The 27,896-nt window shown below is 43.1% G+C and overlaps 1 protein-coding gene across 3 annotated transcripts in view; it reads right to left on the reverse strand.

Moving 5' to 3' along the window:
* Positions 1–27,896, reverse strand: part of LOC109894596 (serine/threonine-protein kinase D3) — a 69,425-nt gene that overhangs the window by 16,880 nt on the left and 24,649 nt on the right. For all 3 annotated transcript variants that reach the window (XM_031829059.1, XM_031829058.1, XM_031829057.1), the window contains exons 3-9: positions 12,742–12,880; positions 6,335–6,466; positions 3,697–3,860; positions 2,700–2,889; positions 2,487–2,564; positions 2,206–2,386; positions 1,769–1,970 (exon numbers count right to left, since the gene is read on the reverse strand). In XM_031829059.1, the coding sequence (XP_031684919.1) occupies positions 1,769–1,970; positions 2,206–2,386; positions 2,487–2,564; positions 2,700–2,889; positions 3,697–3,860; positions 6,335–6,466; positions 12,742–12,880 (1,086 nt within the window). The remainder of the gene's footprint in view (positions 1–1,768; positions 1,971–2,205; positions 2,387–2,486; positions 2,565–2,699; positions 2,890–3,696; positions 3,861–6,334; positions 6,467–12,741; positions 12,881–27,896) is intronic.

A 27,896-nucleotide genomic window follows, 5' to 3' on the forward strand; every position in this document is an offset into this window, starting at 1 on the left:
CAACTCAGCATTCTTTGACCTCCAAACATGACGAGTTGAGTTTTTACCAAAAAGTTATATTTTGGTTTCATCCACATGCTCTCTAGCAAACTTCAGACAGGCCTGGACATGTACTGGCTTAAGCAGGGGGACACGTCCCAGCTCTCTGCAGGTCATTCACTAGGTCCCCCCGTGTGGTTCTGGGATTTTTGCTCACCGTTCTTGTGATCATTTTGACCCCACAGGGTGAGATCTTGCGTGGAGCCCCAGATCGAGGGAGATTATCAGTGGTCTTGTATGTCTTCCATTTCCTAATAATTGCTCCCACAGTTGATTTCTTCAAACCAAGCTGCTTACCTATTGCAGATTCAGTCTTCCCAGCCTGGTGTAGGTCTACAATTTTGTTTCTGGTATCCTTTGACAGCTATTTGGTCTTGGCCATAGTGGAGTTTGTAGTGTGACTGTTTGAGGTTGGGGACAGGTGTCTTTTATACTGATAACAAGTTCAAACAGGTGCCATTAATACAGGTAATGAGTGGAGGACAGAGGAGCCTCTTAAAGAAGAAGTTACAGGTCTGTGAGAGCCAGAAATCTTGCTTGTTTGTAGTTGACCAAATACTTATTTTCCACCATAATTTGCTAATAAATGTATTAAAAATCCTACAATGTGATTTTCTGGATTTTATTTTCTCATTTTGTCTGTCATAGTTGAAGTGTACCTATGATGAAAATTACAGGCCTCTCTCATCTTTTTAAGTGGGAGAACTTGCACAATTGGTGGCTGACTAAATACTTTTTTGCCCCACTGTATGTGTTGGACGTCCCTTTCAGGCAGATTTCCCCAGCAAAAACCCATAACATTTTCAGATACAAATACTGCTGATGACAACGTGGCCCTAGAAAAAAACTTTCACTCTGCGACTGTGGAGAAATGTCAGTGTACTGCCTGTGAAACCATTGGAGGCAGGCTGGGGGATTTTCTCTGTGTATTAATGGCCGACTGTAGTTTACAGTTGCGACACAGCAGCCCCCAGTCTTAGTCACACCATTACATACATCATTACATTGGGCAGGCCCTTTTAACACACTATACACCCAAGACAATAAGAGACTTGATTACACACAGGTGGATTGTATTTATCATCATTAGTCATTTAGGTCAACATTGGATCCTTCAGAGATCCTCACTGAACTTCTGGAGAGAGTTTGCTGCACTGAAAGTAAAGGGGCTGAATATTTTTTTTCTTTCAATTTTTGATTTGTTAAAAAAGTTTGAAATATCCAATAAATGTCGTTCCACTTCATGATTGTGTCCCACTTGTTGTTGATTCTTCACAAAAAAATACAGTTTTACATCTTTGTTTGAAGCCTGAAATGTGGCAAAAGGTCGCAAAGTTCAAGGGGGCCTAATACATTCGCAAGGCACTGTATATATATATATATATATATATATATATATATATATATATATATATATATATATATATATATATATATATATATAATATATATATATATATATATATATATATATATATATATATATATATATATATATATATATATATATATATATATATATATATATATATATATATATATATATATATATATATATATATATATATATATATATATATGTGTTTTAGACAGTGTAGAGATTGAGAATTACTGATCTGTATACGTTGTTCTGTGACATCAATGTAAATGCAGACTCTGGTGCCCATTTCATTCTGCCATGCCTCTGCCTCTGTCAGATAATAGATGATATGTGGTGTTGCTCTCTCACCTTATAGAACTTTGCTCCAGTGTCGTTCTGAAACAGGCTGAGGCTCTTGGTGTCCAACCTCCAGTAGTGTCTCTTCCTCAGGTTGTCTCTGCTGGTGTAGTGGACCATCCAGCCCTCCCTCACCATGGTGGAGCTCCTCCTCTTGGTCTGTTTGATGGACTGGACCACCCGCATCAGAGGGATGTTGCTGCTGGTGGATGGGCTGGACACACACACACAGCACTTTTTATGAAAACATTTGTCACAAAGTGCTTAGCAGAAACCCGGGCCTGAGCGTGAGAAGAGCAAGCAGAAGCAACAATGGCAAGGAAGAAGGTCCATTGATGCAGACCTGTTTGATAACTACATGGTCTATGTTTACACAACTATTACATAAGTTAAACTCCAAGTTAGCTCAAATATGTCCCAGTAATGTAAGGTGTCTTGCTATATAATACCTGATGGTCTTGATGGGCTCCTCGTCCTTCTCCCGGTCCAGAAAAGGAGAGTCCATATAGAACATCTTGTCGTCTGGGGTTGAAGGTTCGTCAGAGTCATCCAGTAGTCCTCTAGTGCTCTCCACATCACTACTGTCCACCTCCATGGTACTGTCAGAGTCAGGCCCTGGGCTGGCAGGCTCTGTGGACACACACGATCACACAAATATGAGTATGTCCCTCAGTTACATCTTACCATGATAAATGGACATGGAATGTGAAAATAGGACAGCAGAAATTACCTCCATTGAAGGAAACCTCGCCCAAGCAGTCTCTTGGTACCTTTGATGCACACCGCTTATGGCAATTGAATTTACAATCTGAAAAGAAAGTACAGAAAACATGGATTTAATAACACAACATGGAACTCTAGAGGGAGAAAGGTAAAGAGGTCTAGGCCGATATGGACATAGAGACATACAGACAAACCGAGACGAAGGGAGGTGGCATCTCACCTCTGCACTGCATGCCCTGGCGGAAGAGGCCCTTGAGCAGGCGTTTGCAGTACTGGCAGATGGTTGGCCGTGTGTAGGTGTGGATGGCGAAGGTGTGAGGCACCTTGACTCGCCCCAGCACCATCTTCTCCATCCAGATGGGCCGGCCACTCCACGACAGGATCCTCTTCCCTGCCTCCTGGTGGCAGCGCTGTTGCAGGGAGAGATGGGAAGGAGGCAGGGAGTGAAATAAATAAATGAGAGGGAGAGGCAGATGGAGCAAGTGTGGTAACCACAGAATGTATGGATGGAGAGATTTATAGCCAGTGGGAGTGAGGGAGAGATAAAATAAACCAGGGAAGGAAGGAGATAGCAAAATAGGGAAGAAGATGAGGGATGGAGGGACCAAAAAGGACCAAATACACAAACATGGGCTAGAATTTACAAGGGTTTCATTTAATTGGCCTAATTGTATTTTCATGGACCTTTCATAAGTGTTGGTCACCAAGGAGAATATTCCATCCAGCTAGCCTCAAACAAACACGTTTCATACGCTTAGGGGAGGCCATCATACCATCCAGTTAATCAAATTCAATTTGCTGTCTCTTTGTGGTGTTTCACATCAAGATAGTAAGATACTCCAATAGATTTGGCTGACAAACATAGACAATTGTTAAGAAACAACAAGGCATGACCTTGTAGTTCATTTATTGCCAACTGACAAATATGTCTAAATCGGAATGACAGTTAGATTACGTCAAAAGTGAACAAAATTTTAAGCCAATCACATAGAACTGGTTAGTAACTGTACTGAAGATTAAAATCCTATGGTACTTTCACAAGGGGCGTAGACGGACAACGTTGCCGCCTTGCAAGCAATGAACTGTGCTTGGGTGTAACTTTATAAGGGATTGTGTTTACATAGCCACTTTCACAGGGTCTTAAAGCTTTTTGTATTGTGCAGAATGTATCTTTACCACAGAACATCTCTCTACACCAATGGAAGCACAGGTCTTACCTCCTCCGGGAATACCACCGCATGTTCAGTGGGACCGGGGAGGGGCCGGGGGACTGAGAGCGAAGAGCCCGGCAGGGACACGTTGGACAGACGTCTCTTCCTCACCCCACTGCAGTTGTTGGGTATCTTAAAGGCGCAGCGCTTGTGGTAGTTCAGCCCACAACCTAGAAGTACACAGGACACAGTGGTCACTAATTACACATGAAGAACAAAACACATATTGTACAGTACAGGCTATACAGTGGTGGCCAAAGGTTTTGAGAATGACACAAATATTAATTTTCACCAAGTCTGCTTCCTCAGTTTGTATGATGGCAATTTGCATATACTCCAGAATGTTATGAAGAGTGATCAGATGAATTGCAAAGTCCCTCTTTGCCATGCAAATTAACTGAATCTCAAAACCACATTTCCACTGCATTTCAGCCCTGCCACAAAAGGACCAGCTGACATCATGTCAGTGATTCTCTCGTTAACATAGGTGTGTGTATTGACGAGGACAAGGCTGGAGATCACTCTGTCATGCTGATCGAGTTTAAATAACAGACTGGAAGCTTCAAAATGAGGGTGGTGTTTGGAATCATTGTTCTTCCTCTGTCAACCATGGTTACCTGCAAGGAAACACGTGCGGTCATCATTGCTTTGCACAAAAAGGGATTCACAGGCAAGGATATTGCTGCCAGTAAGATTGCACCGAAATCAACCATTTATCGGATCATAAAGAACTCCAAGGAGGGCGGTTCAATTGTTGTGAAGAAGGCGTCAGGGCGCCCAAGAAAGTCCAGCAAGCGCCAGGACCGTATCCTAAAGTTGATTCAGTTGCGGGATCGGGGCACCACCAGTACAGAGCTTGCTCAGGAATGGCAGCAGGCAGGTGTGAGTGCATCTGCACGCACAGTGAGGCGAAGACTTTTGGAGGATGGCCTAGTGTCAAGAAGGGCAGCAAAGAAGCCACTTCTCTCCAAGAAAAACATCAGAGACAGACTGATATTCTGCAAAAGGTACAGGGATTGGACTGCTGAGGACTGGGGTAAAGTCATTTTCTCTGATGAATCCCCTTTCCGATTGTTTGGGGCATCCGGAAAAAATCTTGTCCAGAGAAGATAAGGTGAGCGCTACCATCAGAGTCCTGTGTCATGCCAACAGTAAAGCATCCTGAGACCATTCATGTGTGGGGTTGCTTCTCAGCCATGGGAGTGGGCTCACTCACAATTTTGCCTAAGAAAAACAGCCATGAATAAAGAATGATACCACCACATCCTCCGAGAGCAACTTCTCCCAACCATCCAGGATCAGTTTGGTAACGAATAATGCCTTTTCCAGCATGATGGAGCACCTTGCCATAAGGCAAAAGTGATAACTAATTGGCTCGGGGAACAAAACATCGGTATTTTAGGTCCATGGCCAGGAAACTCCCCAGACCTTAATCCCATTGAGAACTTGTGGTCAATCCTCAAGAGGCGAGTGGACAAACAAAAACCCACAAATTCTGACAAACTCCCAAGCATTGATTATGCAATAATGGGCTGCCATCTGTCAGGATGTGGCCCAGAAGTTAATTGACAGCATGCCAGGGCGGATTGCAGAGGTCTTGAAAAAGAAGGGTCAACACTGCAGATATTGACTCTGCATCAACTTCATGTAATTGTCAATAAAAGCCTTTGACACTTATGAAATGCTTGTAATTATAATTCAGTATTCCATAGTAACATCTGACAAAAAAAATATATAGACACTGAAGCAGCAAACTTTGTGGAAATTAATATTTGTGTCATTCTCAAAACATTTGGCCACGACTGTATGAAACAGACTTTGGATGTCAGCGTTGGGCTTGATACTCAGCAACATTTCATACCCAGCCATCTTGAGACATCTTAAGACATGTATTAAGACATATTTGTGATATGTTAACACGTCTTAGGAAGGAAACTAAGTAAATTAATACGGTAGAAAAGCACAACTTTGATTCTACCCACCAGCTTCATTCTCTTAAACGTCCACATGAGGGCTCTACATGCAGTCATTTGATCTCATCCTTCCTCATAGAAAGCTTCAAATGCTTTTCAAAGACATAGCATGGAATAAAATAGATCTGATCCAATAGTCACAAATCACATACAATTCTACATTCCACAATTCCACATTTAATTGCAATTTGACTAGGTATACCAGTCCAAAGCTTTCATCCTATTGGAGTGCCTGTTGCATTCCTGTCCCGGCTGGCCCTGAGGCAGGTTGTGTTGTACTGAGGGACAGGCTGCATCCATCGGAGAGGGTTAGAGTAGAGCAGCAGCACATGCTTTCTAAAGGGCCTTTGAAGGCTGAGTCCAACGCTTGGCATCAGCACACTGGGCTCAATTCAAACAGGCCAGGCCGGCCATCTCTTCAAAGACCTTCTTTAGTAATGAGAGGAAGTCACACACTCCACTGAGGCTTACTGCTGCACAGTGCTACCAGCCTTAATGTACCTCTCAGAATGGACCAAGAGAAGGGCATGCTGGATTTGTGTGTGTATGAGTGTACGAGTCGGGTAAACATTTAACACCTTGGCTTTCGGTTCACAGTGCACCCCAGCCTTGATGTGAGAGAGAGCTTGATGTGTGTGTGTGTGTGTGTGTGTGTATGCGTGTGTGCTTACCTTCACATTTGAGCCCCTGCCGGACGAGGCCCCATAGCATCTCCCCACAGTAGTCACAGAAGGTGGGGGCTTTGTAAGAGTGGACATAGAGGGCATGGGGGCGGATCTGGAAGTCCTCTACTGTTGCTAAAGCTGCAATTCAGACACAACTTAAAAACAAGAACATGGCAAACAAAACTAAAGCAAAACAAATACATTTCAAACATAAAAACCCTGAAACCAAATAATGAGAATTACAAAAAAATTAAATAACAATTAAATTTAACAAAAATATAAATGCAACAACTTCAAAGATTTTGCTGAGTTACAGTTCATGTAAGGAAATCAGTCAATTGAAATACATTCATTAGGCCCTAATATATGGATTTAACATGACTGGGCAGGGGTGCAGCCATGGATGGGGAACCAGGCCCAGCCAATCAGAATGGGTTTTATCTACAAAAGGGCTTTATTACAGAGGATCCCAGACGATGCCGCAGTGAAGAAGCTGGATGTGGAGGTCCTGGGCTGGCATGGTCACACTTGGTCTGCGGCTGTGAGGCCGGTTGGACATACTGCCAAATTCTCTAAAATGACATTGGAGGTGGCTTATGGTAGAGAAATTAACATTAAATGATCTGGCAACAGCTTTGGTGGACATCCCTACATTCAGCATGCCAATTGCATGCTCCCTCAAAACTTGAGACGTCTGTGGCATTGTGTTGTGTAACAAAACTGCACATTTTAGAATGGCCTTTTATTGTCCGTTATTGTCCGTTATTGTCCGAGGTTTCGGGCTCCATTTTCGGCTGAAGTGCTAAACGCTCACTTGTTTTCAACTTCAGCATGTAAAAACTGCCGCTCTTGTGTTTTCCACCCCATTCACCAGGTTCAGAAATGTACCTGTCTAATATCAGCTCGCTTGCACTGATGTGGGCGGAGTGGCAACATTTGAGGTGTGTCCTTTAAGAACAACGAAAAGCAGGTCTTAGCGGTAACACGGTTGGTAATAGCATGGATTTTGTGAGCGGGAGCACAACCTATCCAGCCGTGACGCACAGTGCCCTTGAGCTAGTTAAAAAAATAAACAAGAGAGGAGTGACTGCTCCCAAACTTGATCTTTTAATAAAGCTTGTTGATTAAGATTTATTTCAAAGCAGTCTCACGAGCCAAAACCTTCATTGATAGGCTTGGCTACTTGGCAAACAAAAAAACAGCCTTCATTGAGGCAGGGGAGGCTATAGGTCTCTACTTGGTTGATTTTTAATTAGATGAGACCCAAATGAGAAAAACCTTTTGTTCTTTATGTTTATAACTACAAGGGTTACAGGTACAAAAAACACATATCCTCTCTTGTTCCATAGCTTCTGACCAAGCTATTTACAAATATTATTGTTGTTTAAAAAAATTGATTGCTTATTTTTCGTTTAATTTGATTAAAAACCAGCTCGCATGCAATGGAATTTAGGAGCCGTCTGCTATTTCTGGAGAAGTGTGAATGACATCTGTAAGATGGTTCCATTACGTTTTTTAAACATTATACTGTATTTGGGACATTATCTTAATATTCTCTTTTTCAGATTCTGTGAAAAGTGTGGATCTGCGTAAAACCCTCCATTGTCTGCGTTGCCTTAATATTATATGCCTACAGGGAGAAATTATGGCGCCTGTAACTGTATTTAGACAGCCTATTTTAAACTAGTCGTTTCGATTAGAATTATTCACTCTCATTTTAGGCTTTATCAATAGTGAATTTAATCTTGCTTATTGACAATGTTTGGCATATCCATGGCTCAACCATAATGCAATGTATAGTAGGCTAGCCCCTATATCAGTGTAAATGCTATGTTTTAACAATATATTTCCATATTGAAACCAAGCAATTACTTCGAACAATGTGGACTGAAAACATGTTCAACATATTTAGCAGAGATGCTTTTAGTTATTTTATTTACCAAACTAGGCTATTATGGACTACACTGGAATTGATGACAACGCAGTACATAAAATACCATAAATACGCAACTTGAAGCAACCACATATTTAGCCAAGGAGCACGTTCGGATTGGCCAGTGAGGAGACACTGTTTATTCATCAAAACCCAGCCTTTTCGCGCCACCGCCACCTACTGGGCCCATAATTCCTGAAGTCAAAACAGCAAAAATATTTCTGACAGTCCTGGACCTATAGCGCTATCGCAAAAATGTACCACTGCGTTAGTTTGTTAAAAAAGAGCCCTGAGTGTTCACTGTAATGTAAAGGCATTTTATGCTGTTTTGTCAGCCGATAATAGTCAGATGATTTACTGGACCATCAGCACTTGTGTTATTGGTATGTCTGTGTGCATAAAACAAACTATAACTCAGATCTAGGGAACAAACTGTTCACATAGAATGCATCCATATCAGAGAGTCTGACCTGGGAAGTAACTTAGAACAGGCAGTTATGTACAGTAAGAGATGCTGGAGGGGAAAGCTGTTCTGCTCCGAGGTCGTGGTTTCTCTCACTAGGGCTCAGTGCTATAACATCTCAGTGCTATAACATCCCATTAACAGCTCAGTGCTATAACATCCCATTAACAGCTCAGTGCTTTAACATCCCATTAACATCTCAGTGCTATAACATCCCATTAACAGCTCAGTGCTATAACATCTCAGTGCTATAACATCCTGGCGGGCTGTATCACCGCCTGGTATGGCAACTGCACCGCCCTCAACCGTAAGGCTCTCCAGAGGGTAGTGAGGTCTGCACAACGCATCACCGGGGGCAAACTACCTGCCCTCCAGGACACCTACACCACCCGATGCTACAGGAAGGCCATAAAGATCATCAAGGACATCAACCACCCGAGCCACTGCCTGTTCACCCCGCTGTCATCCAGAAGGCGAGGTGAGTACAGGTGCATCAAAGCTGGGACCGAGAGACTGAAAAACAGCTTCTATCTCAAGGCCATCAGACTGTTAAACAGCCACCACTAACATTGAGTGGCTGCTGCCAACACACTGTCAATGACACTGACTCAACACCAGCCACTTTAATAATGGGAATTGATGGGAAATGATGTAAATATATCACTAGCCACTTTAAACAATGCTACCTTATATAATGTTACTTACCCTACATTATTCATCTCATATGCATACGTATATACTGTACTCTATATCATCTACTGCATCTTTATGTAATACATGTATCACTAGCCACTTTAACTATGCCACTTTGTTTACATACTCATCTCATATGTTATACTGTACTCGATATCATCTACTGTATCTTGCCTATGCTGCTCTGTACCATCACTCACTCATATATCCTTATGTACATATTCTTTATCCCCTTACACTGTGTATAAGACAGTAGTTTTTTGGAATTGTTAGTTAGATTACTTGTTCGTTATTACTGCATTGTCGGAACTAGAAGCACAAGCATTTCGCTACACTCGCATTAACATCTGCTAACCATGTGTATGTGACAAATAAAATTTGATTTGATTTGATTTTAACAGCTCAGTGCTATAACATCCCATTAACAGCTCAGTGCTATAACATCCCATTAACAGCTCAGTGCTATAACATCCCATTAACAGCTCAGTGCTATAACATCCCATTAACAGCTCAGTGCTATAACATCCCATTAACAGCTCAGTGCTATAACATCCCATTAACAGCTCAGTGCTATAACATCCCATTAACAGCTCAGTGCTATAACATCCCATTAACAGCTCAGTGCTATAACATCCCATTAACAGCTCAGTGCTATAACATCCCATTAACAGCTCAGTGCTATAACATCCCATTAACAGCTCAGTGCTATAACATCCCATTAACATCTCAGCTCTATAACATCCCATTAACAGCCCAGCGCTATAACATCCCATTAACAGCCCAGCGCTATAACATCCCATTAACAGCCCAGTGCTATAACATCCCATTAACAGCTCAGTGCTATAACAGCTACTTACAGTAGGAGGCGGTACAGCAGAAACTAACAACAGGCTACAGGGTTGTCTACAACATCACCTGTTTCAGAGTGGTATGGCATTACAGAGCACACTAAAGACCACTGAGACAGACTGTCTCATTCAACAGAACAGGACCAGAGAAGACCACATCCCATGATAATGATGCTCTTTAATAAGCTAGTTCATAGTATGGTTTGGTTTGTTTCCTATCTGGACTGAAACACAAGGTAGGCCCAGCCATTACTCAGGGAACTTTTCTCCATCTGCTGCTGTGGTTTGTGTTGGAGGTATATGAGTGAGGTCATTCTTGGAAGGGACAGTTAGTTCACAGGAGTGACTCATCCAAGATGTGAATAAGAGATCGCTATTCGCTACCAAACATGTGTGACTGCATCCCCCAGCACTGGAGAGAAAAGAGATCAATCTCTTTCTCACAGTTCTTTTGCAATCATTTATGCTGTTGTGGTTTTCCCATTGACCAACAAGGGAATCATAATCTTTTACGCCAGAATTTAGGTGGAAAACCCTGTGTAATGTCACAAATTATTTGTGTGTTTTTTTTCTGATCCAGGTTTACAATAAGACCAAGTTGACATACCAGTATTCAATGAAGGATGCACCAGGGACATTCTCAGTAGCTGTTGCCGTGACGAGATGCAGCTCTGAACAACAAATGTGACATCTATCCACTTAGGGAATAAAATTAACTTTACTGACAATCCCCAAATACCTGGAAGAGAGAACATTCTTTGGAAGATAAGAGAGAGAAAGAGACACCAGGAAGAAAGGGAGAGCAAAACAGATGGCTGCGGGGAGGAAGACAGATGAGCGATAGTGGGGCCTCCACAGATCACCTTATGACTTTCTACTGCAGGTCAAATCTAAAGGTCCAAGCTTAAAAAGCAGCACTGTTGATTTCCATGTTAAAATGATGCATATGGACACACAGCACCTCCATATGAATAATATATATTTCATTAACTAGCTATATAGATTCATTTAGTTGCTAATGAACTCGGCCGTGAGTCGAACTTCAAAGCGTAAAAAGAACTGAAGAAAGTCACATGCCACCACACTGGTCATAGCTCCCTGGCAAAAAAACACATGAAAGAAGGCATTCATGGGCTTTTCAAACACATCGAGGAAAAAAAACGCACAGCCTATTAACGGACTCAACTTTATGAAATGGTTGTTGAGATGTTTTGCATCAAACACCATAGAAGATTGAGCCAATAAAGAGTTTTTCACAAGCAGCAGGCCTGACATCAATGTGATGTCTGTTTGTTTTCATTTTTGACTAATCAGGCATCACAAGTGTCCATCAGGCATAATTCAGAAGTTATAGTCTATAACATTCATCGGCGACTAAAAGTGCTATAAAACAAATATATACATCCATTTTGTATGCCATATCCTGTCAAATAAGAGGGATGCTGAGTGAGAAACAAACAGCGAGTGGGATTCTTGGACCAAACAGCCCTCTCTCCATGTCCAACCCCCTGGTTAGGGATGGCCTGTCCACTATTTCCAGTGCCGCCCTGCACAGCCCAGCATGTTAATACTCAGTGGGTCCACTACAATCACTTACTGCAGAGAAAACAAGCCAGGCCCTTTGAGTCCAGCGCCAAGAGAACCCTGCGCTGTTTGTCTCTCACAGCCACAGAACTGAACAACAGGTCTCAAATAATTTATAGGAATCAATGGTGTCTTTAAAGTATTTAATTCATGTAAATTAGAAGCAACTAAGGGAAGGATAAATAGTATGATTTTAAAAATTCCTATTTTCAGTGTGCCAGACTAGAACAGCAAAGCATATCGGAGCTTGCATTGCACCAGTTTGACACATGTAGATCTCCTCAGCATATGCAGACCAACTACAAGGCTAAGACGAGGAAGCAGGGTGGATGTAGAGCTTGAGGATGTGACAATACTCTGACCTCACACAGCCATCCAGGTGCAACACTGAGGCTGAAACCTGTCAACCGTCTGAACCCAGAGGGAAGGAGACAGAGGTCTCCTGGATACACTCATTTGGGGCTCACTGCTAAACACCAGCAGATCAGATCCATCCGGACACAGAGTTATTTCATGTCTGGATCCATGCAGACAATGCTTCTAGTTCTACCCCGGAGAGAGAGAGAGGGAGGAGGGGGATGTACAGTCGAGGTGGTGGAACTGTGAGGTGCTTCCCAATGAAGACAGATGGAACCGAAAAGAATGCCTTTACGAGCCAGTGTTTGTTAGACTCAATAGTCAGCAGGAAACTGAAATAATCTGTGACCGGAAAAGAGAGGGGAAACTAGCCACCTGTCTCTCTGGAGGTGAGCTTTAGATAGGCGTGAAACAGCACTGTACAACACACAGGTTTGAATTACAGAAAATGTTGTTTACTAAATTAGTACATATAGCCTAAAGTCAAAATGTTAATAAAAGCTGTTAGGGTTGAACCCAGTTCAGAACTACTCACCAGAAAGCACCACCTCTATCAGATCTCCCTCATGGATATCTTCTGCTGACGTCAGCCTCTGGAGGATGTTCTCAGAGGTCAGGTCATGGCGGAAGAGCAGGATCTTGTCATACATGCCAAAGAAGCCACACTCCGGGAACTGGCGAGGAAAAAACAGAAAAACGCTTGTGAGTATCCACTATATCCAGAACGCAATGGCTGGAACACATATAATATACTGGCTCGACCAACAATATACACACAATAACTCATATACACTTTTTGAAATTGGCACCAGCTGATCAAGACCCTGTCTTAATATTCATTCAACAGTTGTTTACTCTTTATTTTTCCCTTCTCATGTGGTTTGGGGACATTTATGATTATGTTCAATGCGGTTTGCCATATTTACTGGACAAGTGCTACTAATTTATGGTTGGCCCCCATCTGATAAATATACGTTTATATTGTATACAGTACTGTATAGAGCTCCTTCTCTGACTCACGGAGTAATGGCTGCCTTTATACAGTCATCATAGCCAGAGCCAGCAAGCCTGTGGTGTAGGAATGGAACGGGGGTGTGTGTGGAATGAACACTCGGCTGAATATCACCACAGAGAGAGAGAGAGAGGGAAACACAGCTGTTTCATCCACCCAAGCTACAATGAGTCACACACACACACTCCTGCTCCCATTAACTACTTCCTGTGGCTCACGTCAGCAGTCAACGTGGAGGATGGAGGAGAATTCAAAAACACACTGGCTCAGGAAGAGAGCTCACATTCAAACACCTTTATCCCCTGAAACAGTGGAATGCACTGATTACAGTGGAAGGAAAAAACTATCAAATGGCTAATCAATATAGCATGCTGCTCTTCTCCATACAGCAATACAAGTAGGCAGAGTGCCATTAGGTGGAGGCTATTGATAATGAAACATTTATATCAAAACCGCACTGACATAGCCATTGTAATAACATTGTAATAACTTTTCTAGTCGACGATGTGGAATAGTTACCGACTGTCAGTAATCATTTAACTATTGCAGAAATTCTATCCAGCAGCATTAGGAGCAAAATGACAACTAAGCATCTGCTAGAAAATACAGAACTGTCTTGCTAGCCTTGGTTCTCAGCAGACAGTCTGAGGTGAGCTCACTTCAACAATGCTCTCCAGTAGCTGTGATGTAACCTCCAGCTTGGCAGTCCGTCAGGGCTGGGCCAGGTAATGCTCTGGACTCTCAGATAATGGCCCAGGCCATCAGACAGCAAGCAGTGAAGGAAACAGGAGAGGAGAGGATAGGGGAGGAGGGGTTAACATCCTGAGAGGAGTGACAGAGGAGCAGCAGCGTCCTGCAACACAGCCAGGAAGTAAGCCAAGTCAATACTGAGTCACTTCCTGGTCCCAGACCCACAGTTTCCACACAACTTCCACTGCTCGTGTCAAGACACAAAGGTTAAACACACACAGGTTATACACACATACATGCACACACTCACTAAATCACTGGCGTCCGCACACCCGCTCACCTGGCTACAGCATATCTTCTTTTCATACACACATCCATTGTGGTGTCATGTAGCAAAGTGGACATTTCACAACCTTCCTGAGGTTTCTCAGTCCAACATTTCCACTGGACATGGAGTTCTGTATAAGAAAAGTAGCCTGTCTCTTGCTATGCCTGACTACACTGTATGACACTGTAACCATGGATCTCTCACTCACCGTCTTCCCTCGCAGGGGAGGTCATGTCCTCTGTCTGGCAGGAAAACGATGCCCAGTTTCTGTGAAGGGCAGCAATGCCGTTTTTTACTCCTCTCATCTCTCCCTTCATGAAATGATAAAGTGTGTTTCCCCAACCCTTCTTCCAGTCAGCCAGTCAGCCAGCCAGTCAAGATAAGCCTACCTTCATCAGCAGTGTGTCATATTCAGATGTAAGGGTCGATAGGGGCTGTCAGGGCGGAAGAGAGCCAAAGAAGGGATGGATGGATGTAGGGGGCCATCCTGTGTGGCGCTCATCAAAGCGGGCCCCTGGCGGAGGCCCCCTACAGAGCTGCTTCTCCCTGCCAACATGGCTGCTCTGGCAGGCTCACCTAACACAGCTGCTTCCCTGTCAGGGTCACACACAATGCCCACGGAACAATGTGAGCAGTAACACAACGGCCAATGAGGCCCACGGGCACCAGGGTTGGCACACGATACAGCAGAGAGGAGAACAGCTGGAGCTCCTAAAATGCTTCTCTCCAGGGTGGTGGAGCCACGGCTGCAGGCTGACACCAGGAAAGAGGACACCAGGAAAGAGGACACCAGGAAAGAGAACACCAGGAAAGAGAACACCAGGAAAGAGGACACCAGGAAAGAGGACACCAGGAAAGAGGACACCAGGAAAGAGGACACCAGGAAAGAGGACACCAGGAAAGAGAACACCAGGAAAGAGGACACCAGGAAAGAGGACACCAGGAAAGAGGACACCAGGAAAGAGGACACCAGGAAAGAGGACACCAGGAAAGAGGACACCAGGAAAGAGGACACCAGGAAAGAGGACACCAGGAAAGAGGACACCAGGAAAGAGGACACCAGGAAAGAGGACACCAGGAAAGAGGACAGGGTTAGGGACTACACTGACAAACTATGCAAACTGCTTTTAAATGAGCATCAACCAGAATTACTGTACTGAATTAACCCTTACATACACATTATTATACACCCCCCCCCCCCCTAAACAGCACATTCAATGTGCCTAGTTCCCAGAGCAGCAGAGCAGAGCCTTGCTGAAGGCCATTAAATGGCCCAGTCATGTAAACACTGATAAACTCCTGTGTTTAAAAGGCCTCCATTATGCCTAATGCATATGGAACATGAAAGGCTCTGTCTGTTAGCAGCTGCCTTACATAACTGCATGATCATCCAGCGCTCCCGGCTGGCCTAGGCTCTGGCTCTAATCTGAGGGGGTAGTCCTTGCATCTAGTCTGCCTTTATACACAGTAGACCAGTCTGCATCTCCTCCTGTAAGCCTGATTCAGTCTGATGAAGGTCCATAGACTGAAGCATCGCTATGCTTTTGGTCTGTCTAGCCTAATCCACCCATGGCCAGTACTAGGCTTCTAGATGCATCTAGTGGGAAGAAGGGCTGAGAAGGCTGGGAAAAGGGAGAGGGAGGGTGCTCACACACACCATAACAATGACCCCAGTGTTAGGGCTACTGCCTCTGGCTTTAATGTAGCTGAGATAAGCTGGGGTCCTGCGGAGAGCAGAGAACAAAGAGATAAGATTCCCCGGTGGGGAGAAGTGACCGCAAAGCCTCTGTGTGTGTGTGTGTGTGTTGCCGTGTTGGCCCTGGCTGTGAAGACAGGGAGCTGAAAGGAGGGTGTGAGAGCGAGGAGAGCGCAGTGGGTAGGGATCTTATGATAGCTGTCCTGCTTTCCACAGGATACCACTTCACTAGGCTTGGTGTTTATCCAAATGTAGACATTACTAAACAACATCAAGAACGTGTACCTTTACACAGCTTCATGTTTCCAAAACAAGAGACATCCTAAGTCATACTTTGAAGTGCTTCATTGCATGGCTCTAGCATTGTCAGGGTGAGGTTTTCCTCAATACGTCTTACATTCCTAATCTCCAGACCCGGGGCCCCGGGACCATCCCCCTCCACTCCCCCTTCTGCCCTGCTCTGAGACCTGGCCAGCTGGATTCACCTCCTGTTGGCATTTACTGCAACACTTTCTACTGCACGTAGTTCCCATTCCAGCTGAATGCAGCTCAGGTCTACAGATTGGTACAGTTCTGTATTGGGGAAAGGGCTGGGTAGAGGGCTGTGGAGAGAGCTGGGTATAGGGCTGTGGAGAGAGCTGGGTAGAGGGCTGTGGAGAGGGCTGTAGAGAGAGCTGGGTAGAGGGCTGTAGAGAGAGCTGTGGAGAGAGCTGGGTAGAGGGCTGTGGAGAGAGCTGTGTAGAGGGCTGGGTAGAGGGCTGGGTAGAGGGCTGTGAAGAGAGCTGGGTAGAGGGCTATGTAGAGGGCTGGGTAGAGAGCTGTGGAGAGGGCTGGGTAGAAAGCTCTGGAGAGGGCTGGGTAGAGGGCTCTGGAGAGGGCTGGGTAGAGAGCTCTGGAGAGGGCTGGGTAGAGGGCTGTGGAGAGGGCTCTGGAGAGGGAAAGGTAGAGGGCTGTGGAGAGGGCAAGGTAGAGGGTTGTGGAGAGGGCAAGGTAGAGGGCTGTGGAGAGGGCTCTGGAGAGGGCAAGGGCCCTGGAGAGGGCAAGGGCTCTGGAGAGGGCTGAGTAGAGGGCTGGGTAGAGGGCTGGGTGAGGGCTCTGGAGGGGGCTGGGTAGAGGGCTCTGGAGGGGGCTCTGAAGAGGGCTGGGTAGGGGGCTCTGGAGAGGGCTGGGTTGGAGGCTGGGTAGAGGGCTCTGGAGAGTAGTGGATCAGGTCGGTGTCCACATCACTAAGGAATTAACACTAACACAGTCATGAAAAAGGCACGACAACACCTCTCCCCCCCAGGAGGCTGAAAAGATTTGTCATGGGCCCTCAGGTCCTCAAAATGTTCTACAGCTGCACCATTGGGAGCATCTTGACTGGCTGCGTCACCACCTGGTATGGCAACTGCTTGGCATCTAACCGCAAGCCGCTACAGAGTGTAGTGCGTACGGCCCAGTACACCAGTACACGGCCCGGTACACCAGCTTCCGGACATCCAGGACCTCTATACCAGGCAGTGTCAGAGAAAGGCCAAAAAAATGGACAAAGACTCCAGCCTATCAAGTCTTAAACTGTTCTCTCAGCTACCACATGGTAAGCAGTACCGATGCACCAAGTCTGGAACCAACAGGATCCTGTACAGCTTTTACCCCCAAGCCATAAGACTGCTAAATAGTCCACCAAATAGGTACCCGGACTATCTCCATTGACCCTATAGAGGGCTGGGTAGTATTACTGTACTTAATAGATCCAAAATGGGGTATAGCCTGGTGATTGTTAAATTTATGCTTGACTATTTGCATGACTATAAGGAACTTTAGATGAACGCTTCTGCTGAATGGCATATATCATATATTGATTGTGTATACAGTACCATTCAAAAGTTTGGACACACCTACTCATTCAAAAGTTTTTCTTTATTTTTACTATTTTCTACATTGTAGAATAATAGTGAAGACATCAAAACTATGAAATAACACATATGGAATCATGTAGTAACCAAAAAAGTATTAAACAAATCAAAAGATAGATTTTAGATTCTTCAAAGTAGCCACTCTTTGCCTTGATGACAGCTTTGCACACTATTGGCATTCTCTCAACCAGCTTCACCTGGAATGATTTTCCAACAGTCTTGAAGGAGTTCCCACAAATGCTGCGCAAATAGCCCTTACACAGCCTGGAGGTCTGCTGTGTCATTGTCCTGTTGAAAAACAAATAATAGTCCCACTAAGTGCAAACCAGATGGGATGGCATATTGCTGCAGAATGCTGTGGTCGCCATGCTGGTTAAGTGTGCCTTGAATTCTAAATAAATCACAGACAGTGTCACCAGCAAAGAACCCCCACACCTCCTCCATGCTTCACAGTGGGAACCACACATGCGGAGATCATCCGTTCACCTACTCTGTCATCAAGGCAAAGGGTGGCAACATTGAAGAATCTCAAATATAATATATTTTGATTTGTTTCACACTTATTTGGTTACTACATGATTCCATGTGTTATTTCATAGTTTTAATGACTTTAATGATGATTCTACAATCTTGAAAATAGTCCAAATAAAGCAAAACAATCTGGAATGAGTCGGTGTCCAAACTTTTGACTAGTACTGTAAATATATTGATTATATATATATATATATATATATATATATATATATATATATATACACATACATACAGTATATTGAGCATATTGATTGGTTGCACTGAGGCACTTGCATTGGCAAGCTCTATTGTAGCTGTGTTGTTGTTAGGCAATAAAGATGACTAACATAACAGAGTGGCATCCAGGCTGGTTAGAGAAATGGCACACACATCTTGGGTCAGGTCCCATAGTGACTAAGCATGGCCTTTGTAATCAACACACACTGTGGGGCTAACAGCACACAACCATTCAGCCCTACCCTGCACAAAGGCATGCAGGCGACCACACACACACACCAAAGACACCAACATGACGAATCAATGTGTGAGGTCCGTGCGGCACACTAGAAAGCAGAGTGGAAAAGAGCTTCACCACGGTAAGCCTTTGTTAAACTAACTAATCTGCCATTGATATGCTAAATCCTGTTAGAGGCAGAAAGAGAGGGAAGGGAGGGATGGACGGGGCAGACGAGAAATATGATACATTTCAATGAGTTCCAAAAACAAATAGCCTCAGAACAGACATGGAAAATCGAGTCTGACACAACTTTTCTGGTTTGAATGAACAAACCCGTCAGGCTGTAGTTAGTCTCTGAGAAACCAGATTTACTTATTGCTTAACTGCAACAAATTTCAAAAGAACACTGCATTTAAGATGCTACTGAATTTGAGAATTGATGTTGTCATAAATCACCCATCATGATTGGTGTATCTTAACATGTATAGTGATCAGTGGCACCAATGTAAAACATTCCTTCAATGTGTTAAAAGCTCAGGGAAGGAAATGGGATGTGTAGTGCATGCTCTATGCTGCTGTGTGTGTATGTGTGTGTGTTAGCGTGTGGGGGTCCAAAGGGTATCAGTGATCATGGCGAGAGGAGGGTGGTAACAGGGAAACTCTGTTAGAGAGGAGAGAGGGGAGCTGGCAGGGTCTGACAGATGGACACATGATTACACTGAGGAAGGTGTGCTGTCTGACCCAGGCTGCCTTACACCTTTATGAGGCTGGCCCTGGGCCAGTCTACAGTGATGGACAGCTACAGCACAGGGTTTGGTTAACCAAACCCATGTTTCAACAAGCAACTGGTACTGCTATTTGGCTGTGTAATATGAAGGATGATACTCAAGGAGAACATGAAACCAAATAAATCAAATTAGCTAAATATTGCTGATTCATGGTTGATTTAAGATGAAAACCTCAACCCTGTTATGGTCAATCCTGTTACATTATTGGCACTCTTCTCTCTCTCTCTCCAGTGGTGGCAGGTAGCCTAGTGGTTAAGAGCGTTGGGTCAGTAACACAAAGGTTAAATCCCTGAGCCAGCAAGGTGGTAAAATCAACCATTCTGCCTTTGAGCAAGGCAGGAAAACCCCCAACAACACTTGCTCCCCGGGTGCCGACGACATGGACGTCAAATAAGACAGCCCCCCCACACCTCTCTGATTCAGAGTTAAATGCAGAAGACACATTTTGGTTGAATGCATTCAGTTGTGCAAATTAATTTCCTTCCACTAGTAACTCTGCAGCAACATACAGAGAAGTGAGATCATGTGATTCCTGTAAGGGTATAGCCTCTACACCAGAACTAAGCATTACATGGTCAATATTATTATATATATATTTTACATTTATTTAACTAGGCAAGTCAGTTAAGAACAATTTCTTATTTACAATGACAACCTAGGAACAGTGGATGAACTGCCTTCTACAGGGGCAGAATGACAGATTTTTACCTTGTCAGCTCGGGGATTCGATCTAGCAACCTTTCAGTTACTGGCCCAATGCTCTAACCACTAGGCTACCAATAAGTTAGGGCCACAATCATTTCAGAACCACAGAAGACTTACAGTTAACCTTTAGTAGAATATTATTGGGTTGCTTCAGGAAAAGTGCACATTTTGTGTCCATTTGATATTTTAACTAGAAATTGTGCACCAATGTTGAATTTTAAAAGCCCGTTTAAAAGCCACCCAAAGGGCATCCAGCCAACTTAATACAACTGTGGGAAGCATTGGAGTCAACAAGGGCCAGCATCCCTGTGGAAAGCTTTCAACACCTTGTAGACTCCATGCCCAGAGGAATTGAGGCTGTTCTAAGGGCAAAAGGAGGCCAAAAGCCTAAAAGCGGAATCTAGTTTAGCTGGAAGGAATAGGTGATTATTACATATAGGACCTTGAATAGAGAAATCTGAGTTTAAAGTGTTGAAGAAATTGAGTCCACATTTTAAGAGCACTGATAAGAATTGGATAGGATGAGTAGCACGAAGCTAAGAGAGGAAGAATGGAGGTGATTAATGCTGACAAAGAGGAAGAGAAACAGGAGTTGGTTTCTGTTTGACACCAGTCAGTTTCTGGAGTGTAAAGTCAGTAAACAATATTTTGTATATTTGCTGCCCGGTAATAATACATAAAGTTTTTAAATTGTAATTTTTTTTACCCCCTTTTTCTCCCCAATTTCGTGGTATCCAATTGTTTTAGTAGCTACTATCTTGTCTCATCGCTACAACTCCTGTACGGGCTCGGGAGAGACAAAGGTCGAAAGTCATGGGTTCTCCGATACACAACCCAACCAAGCCGCACTGCTTCTTAACACAGCGCATCCAACCCGGAAGCCAGCCGCACCAATGTGTCGGAGGAAACACCGTGCACCTGGCAACCTTGGTTAGTGCGCCCGGCCCGCCACAGCTGGCGCTGCAGTACAGGGAGGCCCAATACATAAAGTTAGGAAAGGCTAATCCTCTGTGTTCTCTCTCTCTGGTGGAATGCTTTACGTATTCTTGAACTGCCATCGCCCCATAAAAACTAACACATATGTTTAGCTACTGAAATAAAAAAAGACTTGGGTAGAAAAAGGAGACATTGAAACAAATACAGAAATCTGGGCAATACATTCATCTTAATGGAATTCCCTTTACCAAATAAAGTACGATAGATAATACTCCATCTCTGAAATTCTAGTGTAAGTTTGTTAATCAGGGGAATAAAGTAAAGTTATCATCCAGCAGAGAGGACAAGGTACGGGTGATATTGAGCCTTAAATATTTTATGGAAAGGTCTCCTGCAGAATTTGTAATGCTAATTCATGAATAGGCCAAAAATGTCCTCTATGACTTTTAGCAAACACTCAAATCACATTGAGTGCAGTGTTGTACGTTCACCAAGGTACTGAGTGCCAGAGGTGAGACCGTTTTTTAAATGTATCCTTTATTTAACCAGAGAAGTCACATTGAGATTTACATCTCTTTTTCAAGTAAGCCCTGGCCACGATAAAGCCCATCACAAGACTGGAGTGTGAAACGAGGTGTTTTATCTGCCATAATGCAGCCATTCATAGCTGTGTATGACATTGTTTATCAGCACAAAGAACAGCCTGGCCCTTCAACCCCAAACCGACCGACCTACCGGGAAGCACAAGATGTTATTCAGTTGTTTTCGTGGCCTGGTGAACTAAGGTGTCTTGATGAAGCCATAGAGGAAGCAGACCTTAGAATGTTGATTGTGGATGTGTCACTGTTGTCGTGTTGTGGTGGTAAGGCATTATGGATGGAGCGATTGGTCAGAGAAGGATCCGCTACAGGTTAAAGGTTCAATTCCAAATGTGACTCAGTGGCTTGAATGCAAAATGTGGAGAGGAGCAGAGCTGCATGTACTGTGTGGTTTAAGTGCAAAGGAACAAAACTATGAATCCAAGTGAGACGGAAAGTCTACGACAAAGAGGAAAAGTGTTTTGATGTCAAATGCAAAACTGTTGTTTAACTTTGTGGCACATGTCACGGACCACATCAGTGGAAAATGTGCTGAATACACAGTCCAAAATCTGCACAAAGGAAAAGCTAATTGTGCTCTATGTGGCATTGGGGAATGGAATTGGAGTGTAAGATTCACATCAAGCACATTTAGTGGAAATGTCAAACTGTGTTAATTATTAAATGAAGTGTCCCGCTGTCTCCTGTGAAATGATTGCATTGGTCTTATATTAGATGATTCATATAATTGGTCATATTATAGCACACATAGCCAAGAGAGCACTAACATAAACCACATGTGGAAACAACAGTATTCATATTGAAACCCACCTCCTGGCAATGAAACATTTGCCACTTGGTTCTACTTAATATTATTGGTTATTGGACATTATACCGTATATACCGTACACCGGGGTATTGGGAAATAGCCATGGGATGATTTTCATATACAGTCAAACTACACTCCCATTCAAAAGTTTGGGGTCACTTAGAAATGTCCTTGTTTTTGAAAGAAAACTGGCAATGAAACATTTGCCACTTGGTTCTACTTAATATTATTGGTTATTGGACATTATACCGTATATACCGTACACCGGGGTATTGGGAAATAGCTATGGGATGATTTTCATATACAGTCAAACTACACTCCCATTCAAAAGTTTGGGGTCACTTAGAAATGTCCTTGTTTTTGAAAGAAAAGCACATTTTTTGTCCATTACAATAACATCAAATTGATCAGAAATACAGTGTAGACATTGTTAATGTTGTAAATGACTATTGTAGCTGGAAACAGCAGATTTTTTATGGAATATCTACATAGGCATACAGAGGCCCATTATCAGCAACCATCACTCCTGTGTTCCAATGGCACATTGTGTTAGCTAATTCAAGTTCATCATTTTAGAAGGCTAATTTGATCATTAGAAAACCCTTTTACAATTATGTTAACAGAGCTGAAACCTGTTGTTCTGATTAAAGAAGCAATAAAACTGGCCTTCTTTAGACTAGCTGAGTATCTGGAGCATCAGCATTTGTGGGTTCGATTACAGGCTCAAAATGGCCAGAAACAAGTAACTTTCTTCTGATACTCATCCGTGTATTCTTGTTCTGAGAAATTAAGGCTATTCCATGAGAGAAATTTCCAAGAAACTGAAGATCTCGTACAACGCTGTGTGCTACTCCCTTCAAAGAACAGGACAAACTGGCCCTAACCAGAATAGAAAGAGGAGTGGGAGGCCCCGGTGCACAACTGAGCAAGAGGACAAGTACATTAGAGTGTCCAGTTTGAGAAACAGATGCCTCACAAGTCCTCAACTGGCAGCTTCATTAAATAGTATCCGCAAAACACCAGTCTCAACGTCAACAGTGAAGAGGCGACTCCAGGATGCTGGCCTTCTAGGCAGAGTTACAAAGAGAAGGCCATTTCTCATACTTGACAATAAAAATAAAAGACTAAGATGAGCAAAAGAACACAGACACTGGACAGAGGAAGATTGTAAAAAAGTGTTATGGATAGACGAATCTAAGTTTGATGTATTTGGATCACAAATAAGAACATTTGTTTGAGACAGAAAAAATGAAAAGATGCTGGAGGAATTCTTGACGCCATCTGCCAAGCATGGTGGAGGCAATGTGATGGTCTGGGGGTGCTTTGGTGGTGGTAAAGTGGAAGATTTGTACAGGGTAAAAGGGATCTTGAAGAAGGAAGGCTATCACTCCATTTTGCAACGCCATGTCATACCCTGTGGAAGGCGCTTAATTGGAGCCAATTTCCTCCTACAACAGGACAATGATCCAAAGCAAAGCTCCAAACTATGCAATAACTATTTAGGGAAGAAGCAGTCAGCTGGTATTCTGTCTATAATGGAGTGACCAGTACAGTCACCGGATCTCAACCCTATTGAGCTGTTGTGGGAGCACCTTGACCGTATGGTACGTAAATAAGTGCCCATCAAGCCAATCCAACTTGTGGGAGGTGCTTCAGGAAGCATGGGGTGAAATCTCTTCAGATTACCTCAACAAATTGACAACTAGAATGCCAAAGGTCTGCAAGGATGTAATTGCTGCAAATTGAGGATTCTTTGACGAAAGCAAAGTTTGAAGGACACTAGAGGTCGACCGAATATGATTTTTCAACGCCGATACCAATTATTGGAGGACCAAAAAAGGCCGATACCGATTAATCGATCTATTTTTAAAAATGTATTTGTAATAATGACAATTACAACAATACTGAATGAACACTTATTTTAACTTAATAAAATACATAAATAAAATCAATTTAGCTTCAAATAAATAATGAAACATGTTCAATTTGGTTTAAATCATGCAAAAACAAAGTGTTGGAGAAGAAAGTAAAAGTACAATATGTGCCATGTAAAAAAGGGTCATTGCTCAGAACATGAGAACATATGAAAGCTGGTGGTTCCTTTTAACATGAGTCTTCAATATTCCCAGGTAATACGTTTTAGGTTGTAGTTATTATAGGAATTATAGGACTATTTCTCTCGATACCATTTGTATTTCATTAACCTTTGACTATTGGATGTTCTTATAGGCTCTTTAGTATTGCGAGTGTAACAGTATAGCTTCCGTCCCTCTCCTCGCTCCTCCCTGGGCTCGAACCAGGAACACAACGACAACAGCCACCCTCGAAGCAGCGTTACCCATGCAGAGCAAGGGGAACAACCACTCCAAGTCTCAGAGCGAGTGACGTTTGAAACACTATTAGCGCGCACCCCGCTAACTAGCTAGCCATTTCACATCAGTTACACGAGCCTAGTCTCGGGAGTTGATAGGCTTGAAGTCATAAACAGTGCAATGCTTGATGCACAACGAAGAGCTGCTGACAAAACGCACGAAAGTGCTGTTTGAATGAATGCTTAGGAGCCTGCTGCTGCCTACCACCGCTCAGTCAGACTGACCCATCAAATCATAGACTTAGTTATAACATAATAACACACAGAAATACGAGCCTTAGGTCATTAATATGGTCGAATCCGTAAACTATCATCTCGAAAACAAGACGTTTATTCTTTCAGTGAAATACCGAACCGTTCCGTATTTTATCTAAGGTGTGGCATCCATTAGTCTAAATATTCCTGTTACATTGCACAACCTTCAATAATATGTCATAATTAGGTGAAATTCTGCCAAATTAGGCGGCCCAAACTGTTGCATATACACTGACTCTGCGTGCAATGAACGCAAGAGAAGTGACACAATTTCACCTGGTTAATATCGCCTGCTAACCTGGATTGCTTTTAGCTAAATATGCAGGTTTAAAAATATATACTTCTGTGTATTGATTTTAAGAAAGGCATTGATGTTCATGGTTAGGTACACATTGGAGCAACGATACGCACCGCATCGATTATATGCAACGCAGGCCACGCTAGATAAACTAGTAATATCATCAACCATGTGTAGTTAACTAGTGATTATGATTGATTGATTGATTTTTTTTTTATAAGATAAGTTTAATGCTAGCTAGCAACTTACCTTGGCTTACTGCATTTGCGTAACAGGCAGACTCCTTGTGGAGTGCAATGAGAGGTAGGTGGTTAGAGCGTTGGACTAGTTAACTGTAAGGTTGCAAGATTGAATCCCCCGAGCTGACAAGGTGAAAATCTGTTGTTCTGCCCCAGAATGAGGCAGTTAACCCACTGTTCCTAGGCCGTCATTGAAAATAAGAATGTGTTCTTAACTGACTTGCCTAGTTAAATAAAGATTAAATAAAGGTGTAAAAATATATATATAAAATCGGCCAAATCGGTGTCCAAAAATACCGATTTCCGATTGTTATTAAAACTTGAAATCGGCCCTAATTAATCGGACATTCCGATTAACCGGTCGACCTCTTGACTACATTTCCTATTCATTTTGAAACTCATTTCATGTATGCTTTCATGAATCATTTCCAAGTGACCCCAAAATGTTGAACGGTAGTGTATATCTTCGACGTTTTTGAATACATTTGAATATTTATAGCTATTTTTAAGTAAAAACCTGCAGTCAACTTCTGCAATACGTTAGGACAGGTATTCTCAAAGTGGGGTACGCGTACCCCCAAACAGTCTATTTAGATTTTCCAACGGGGCTTTACATTTGGTTGAGTAGCCTCGTTTCACTGCCAAAAATAAAATTAAACGATCTAGCGAAATAACAACACAATGTCAAATACAGGTAGCCTAGTCAAATATTTAACATCCAATCACATTAACCGTTACTCTCTCACGGGAATTCAACTTGGGGATTACTCATATTGGGTGTAGTGCCTTTCCTCAGCCACAGTGTGTTATATGTGCATAAGTACTATCTCACAACTCAATGAAACCTTCACTCTTGCACAGACATTTAGAAACAAAACATTCTAATATGAAAAATAAGCCACGGCGATTTTTGAGCGAGAATTAAGATGCATTTTCAGTAGTTAGACATGTATAAAAGCAACAGATACCATTAATAAGAATGGGCTAGAAGCATCTTATTTGGTGAGCTACCGAGTGGCTGGACAGGCAAGCCCCATACTATTATGAGGACTTCATTCTTCCTGCTGCCGCGGATATGGCTGGGACAATGCTGGGGGACAAGGCCAAAACAACTATACAGACAATGTCTACATCAAACAATACTGTTTCACGACGTATCAGTGACATGGTAGGAGATGTTTTGAAACAATTACTGCTTCGCATACAAGCCAGTGAATTCTATGCGTTACAGCTGGATGAGTCAACAGATGTGGCGGGCCTGGCACAGCTCCTGGTATATGTCCGTTACGTTTATGGGGGGGGGTCAATTAAGGAAGACATTATCTTCTGCAAACCACTGGAAACCAGGACAACAGGAGAGGATATTTTTTAAAGTACTGGACAGCTTTGTGATATCAAATGGACTTTGGTGGTCAAGATGTGTTGGTATCTGTACTGATGGCGCAAAAGCCATGACAGGGAGACATAGTAGAGTAGTAACACACGTGCAAGCAGTTGCTCCCGACGCCACTTGGGTACACTGCAGCATCCACTGAGAGGCTCTTGCTGCCAAAGGAATGCATAACAGTTTGAAATACATTTTGGACACTACAGTGAAAATGGTTAACTTTGTTAAAGCAAGGCACCTGAACGCGTGCATTTTCTGCATTATACAATGATATGGGCAGCGACCACGTAACGCTTTTACAACATACAGAAGTGCGCTGGTTATCAAGGAGCAATGTATTGACACTTTTTTTTAAACTGAAAGACGAGCTTAAAGTTTTCTTTACTGACCAAAATGTTTACTTGTCACCATGACCGCTTGCATGATGACGAGTTTCCCACACGACTGGCTTATCTGTGTGAATGATCTGAATCTAGCATTACAGGGACTCTCCGCAACTATATTCAATGTGCGGGACAAAATTGAGGCTATGATTAAGAAGATGGAGCTCTTCTCTGTCTGCATTAACAAGGACAATACACAGGTAGTCCATCATTGTACGATTTTTTTTTGCGTGCAAACGAACTCAAGCTTACGTAAAATGTCAAATGTGATTTCTGGATTGGGCTGCGCTATCCTGCCTTGGCAAATCACGCTGTTAAGACACTGATGCC

The sequence above is a fragment of the Oncorhynchus kisutch genome, linkage group LG7, assembly GCF_002021735.2.
Source record: "Oncorhynchus kisutch isolate 150728-3 linkage group LG7, Okis_V2, whole genome shotgun sequence".
Taxonomy (NCBI): domain Eukaryota; kingdom Metazoa; phylum Chordata; class Actinopteri; order Salmoniformes; family Salmonidae; genus Oncorhynchus; species Oncorhynchus kisutch.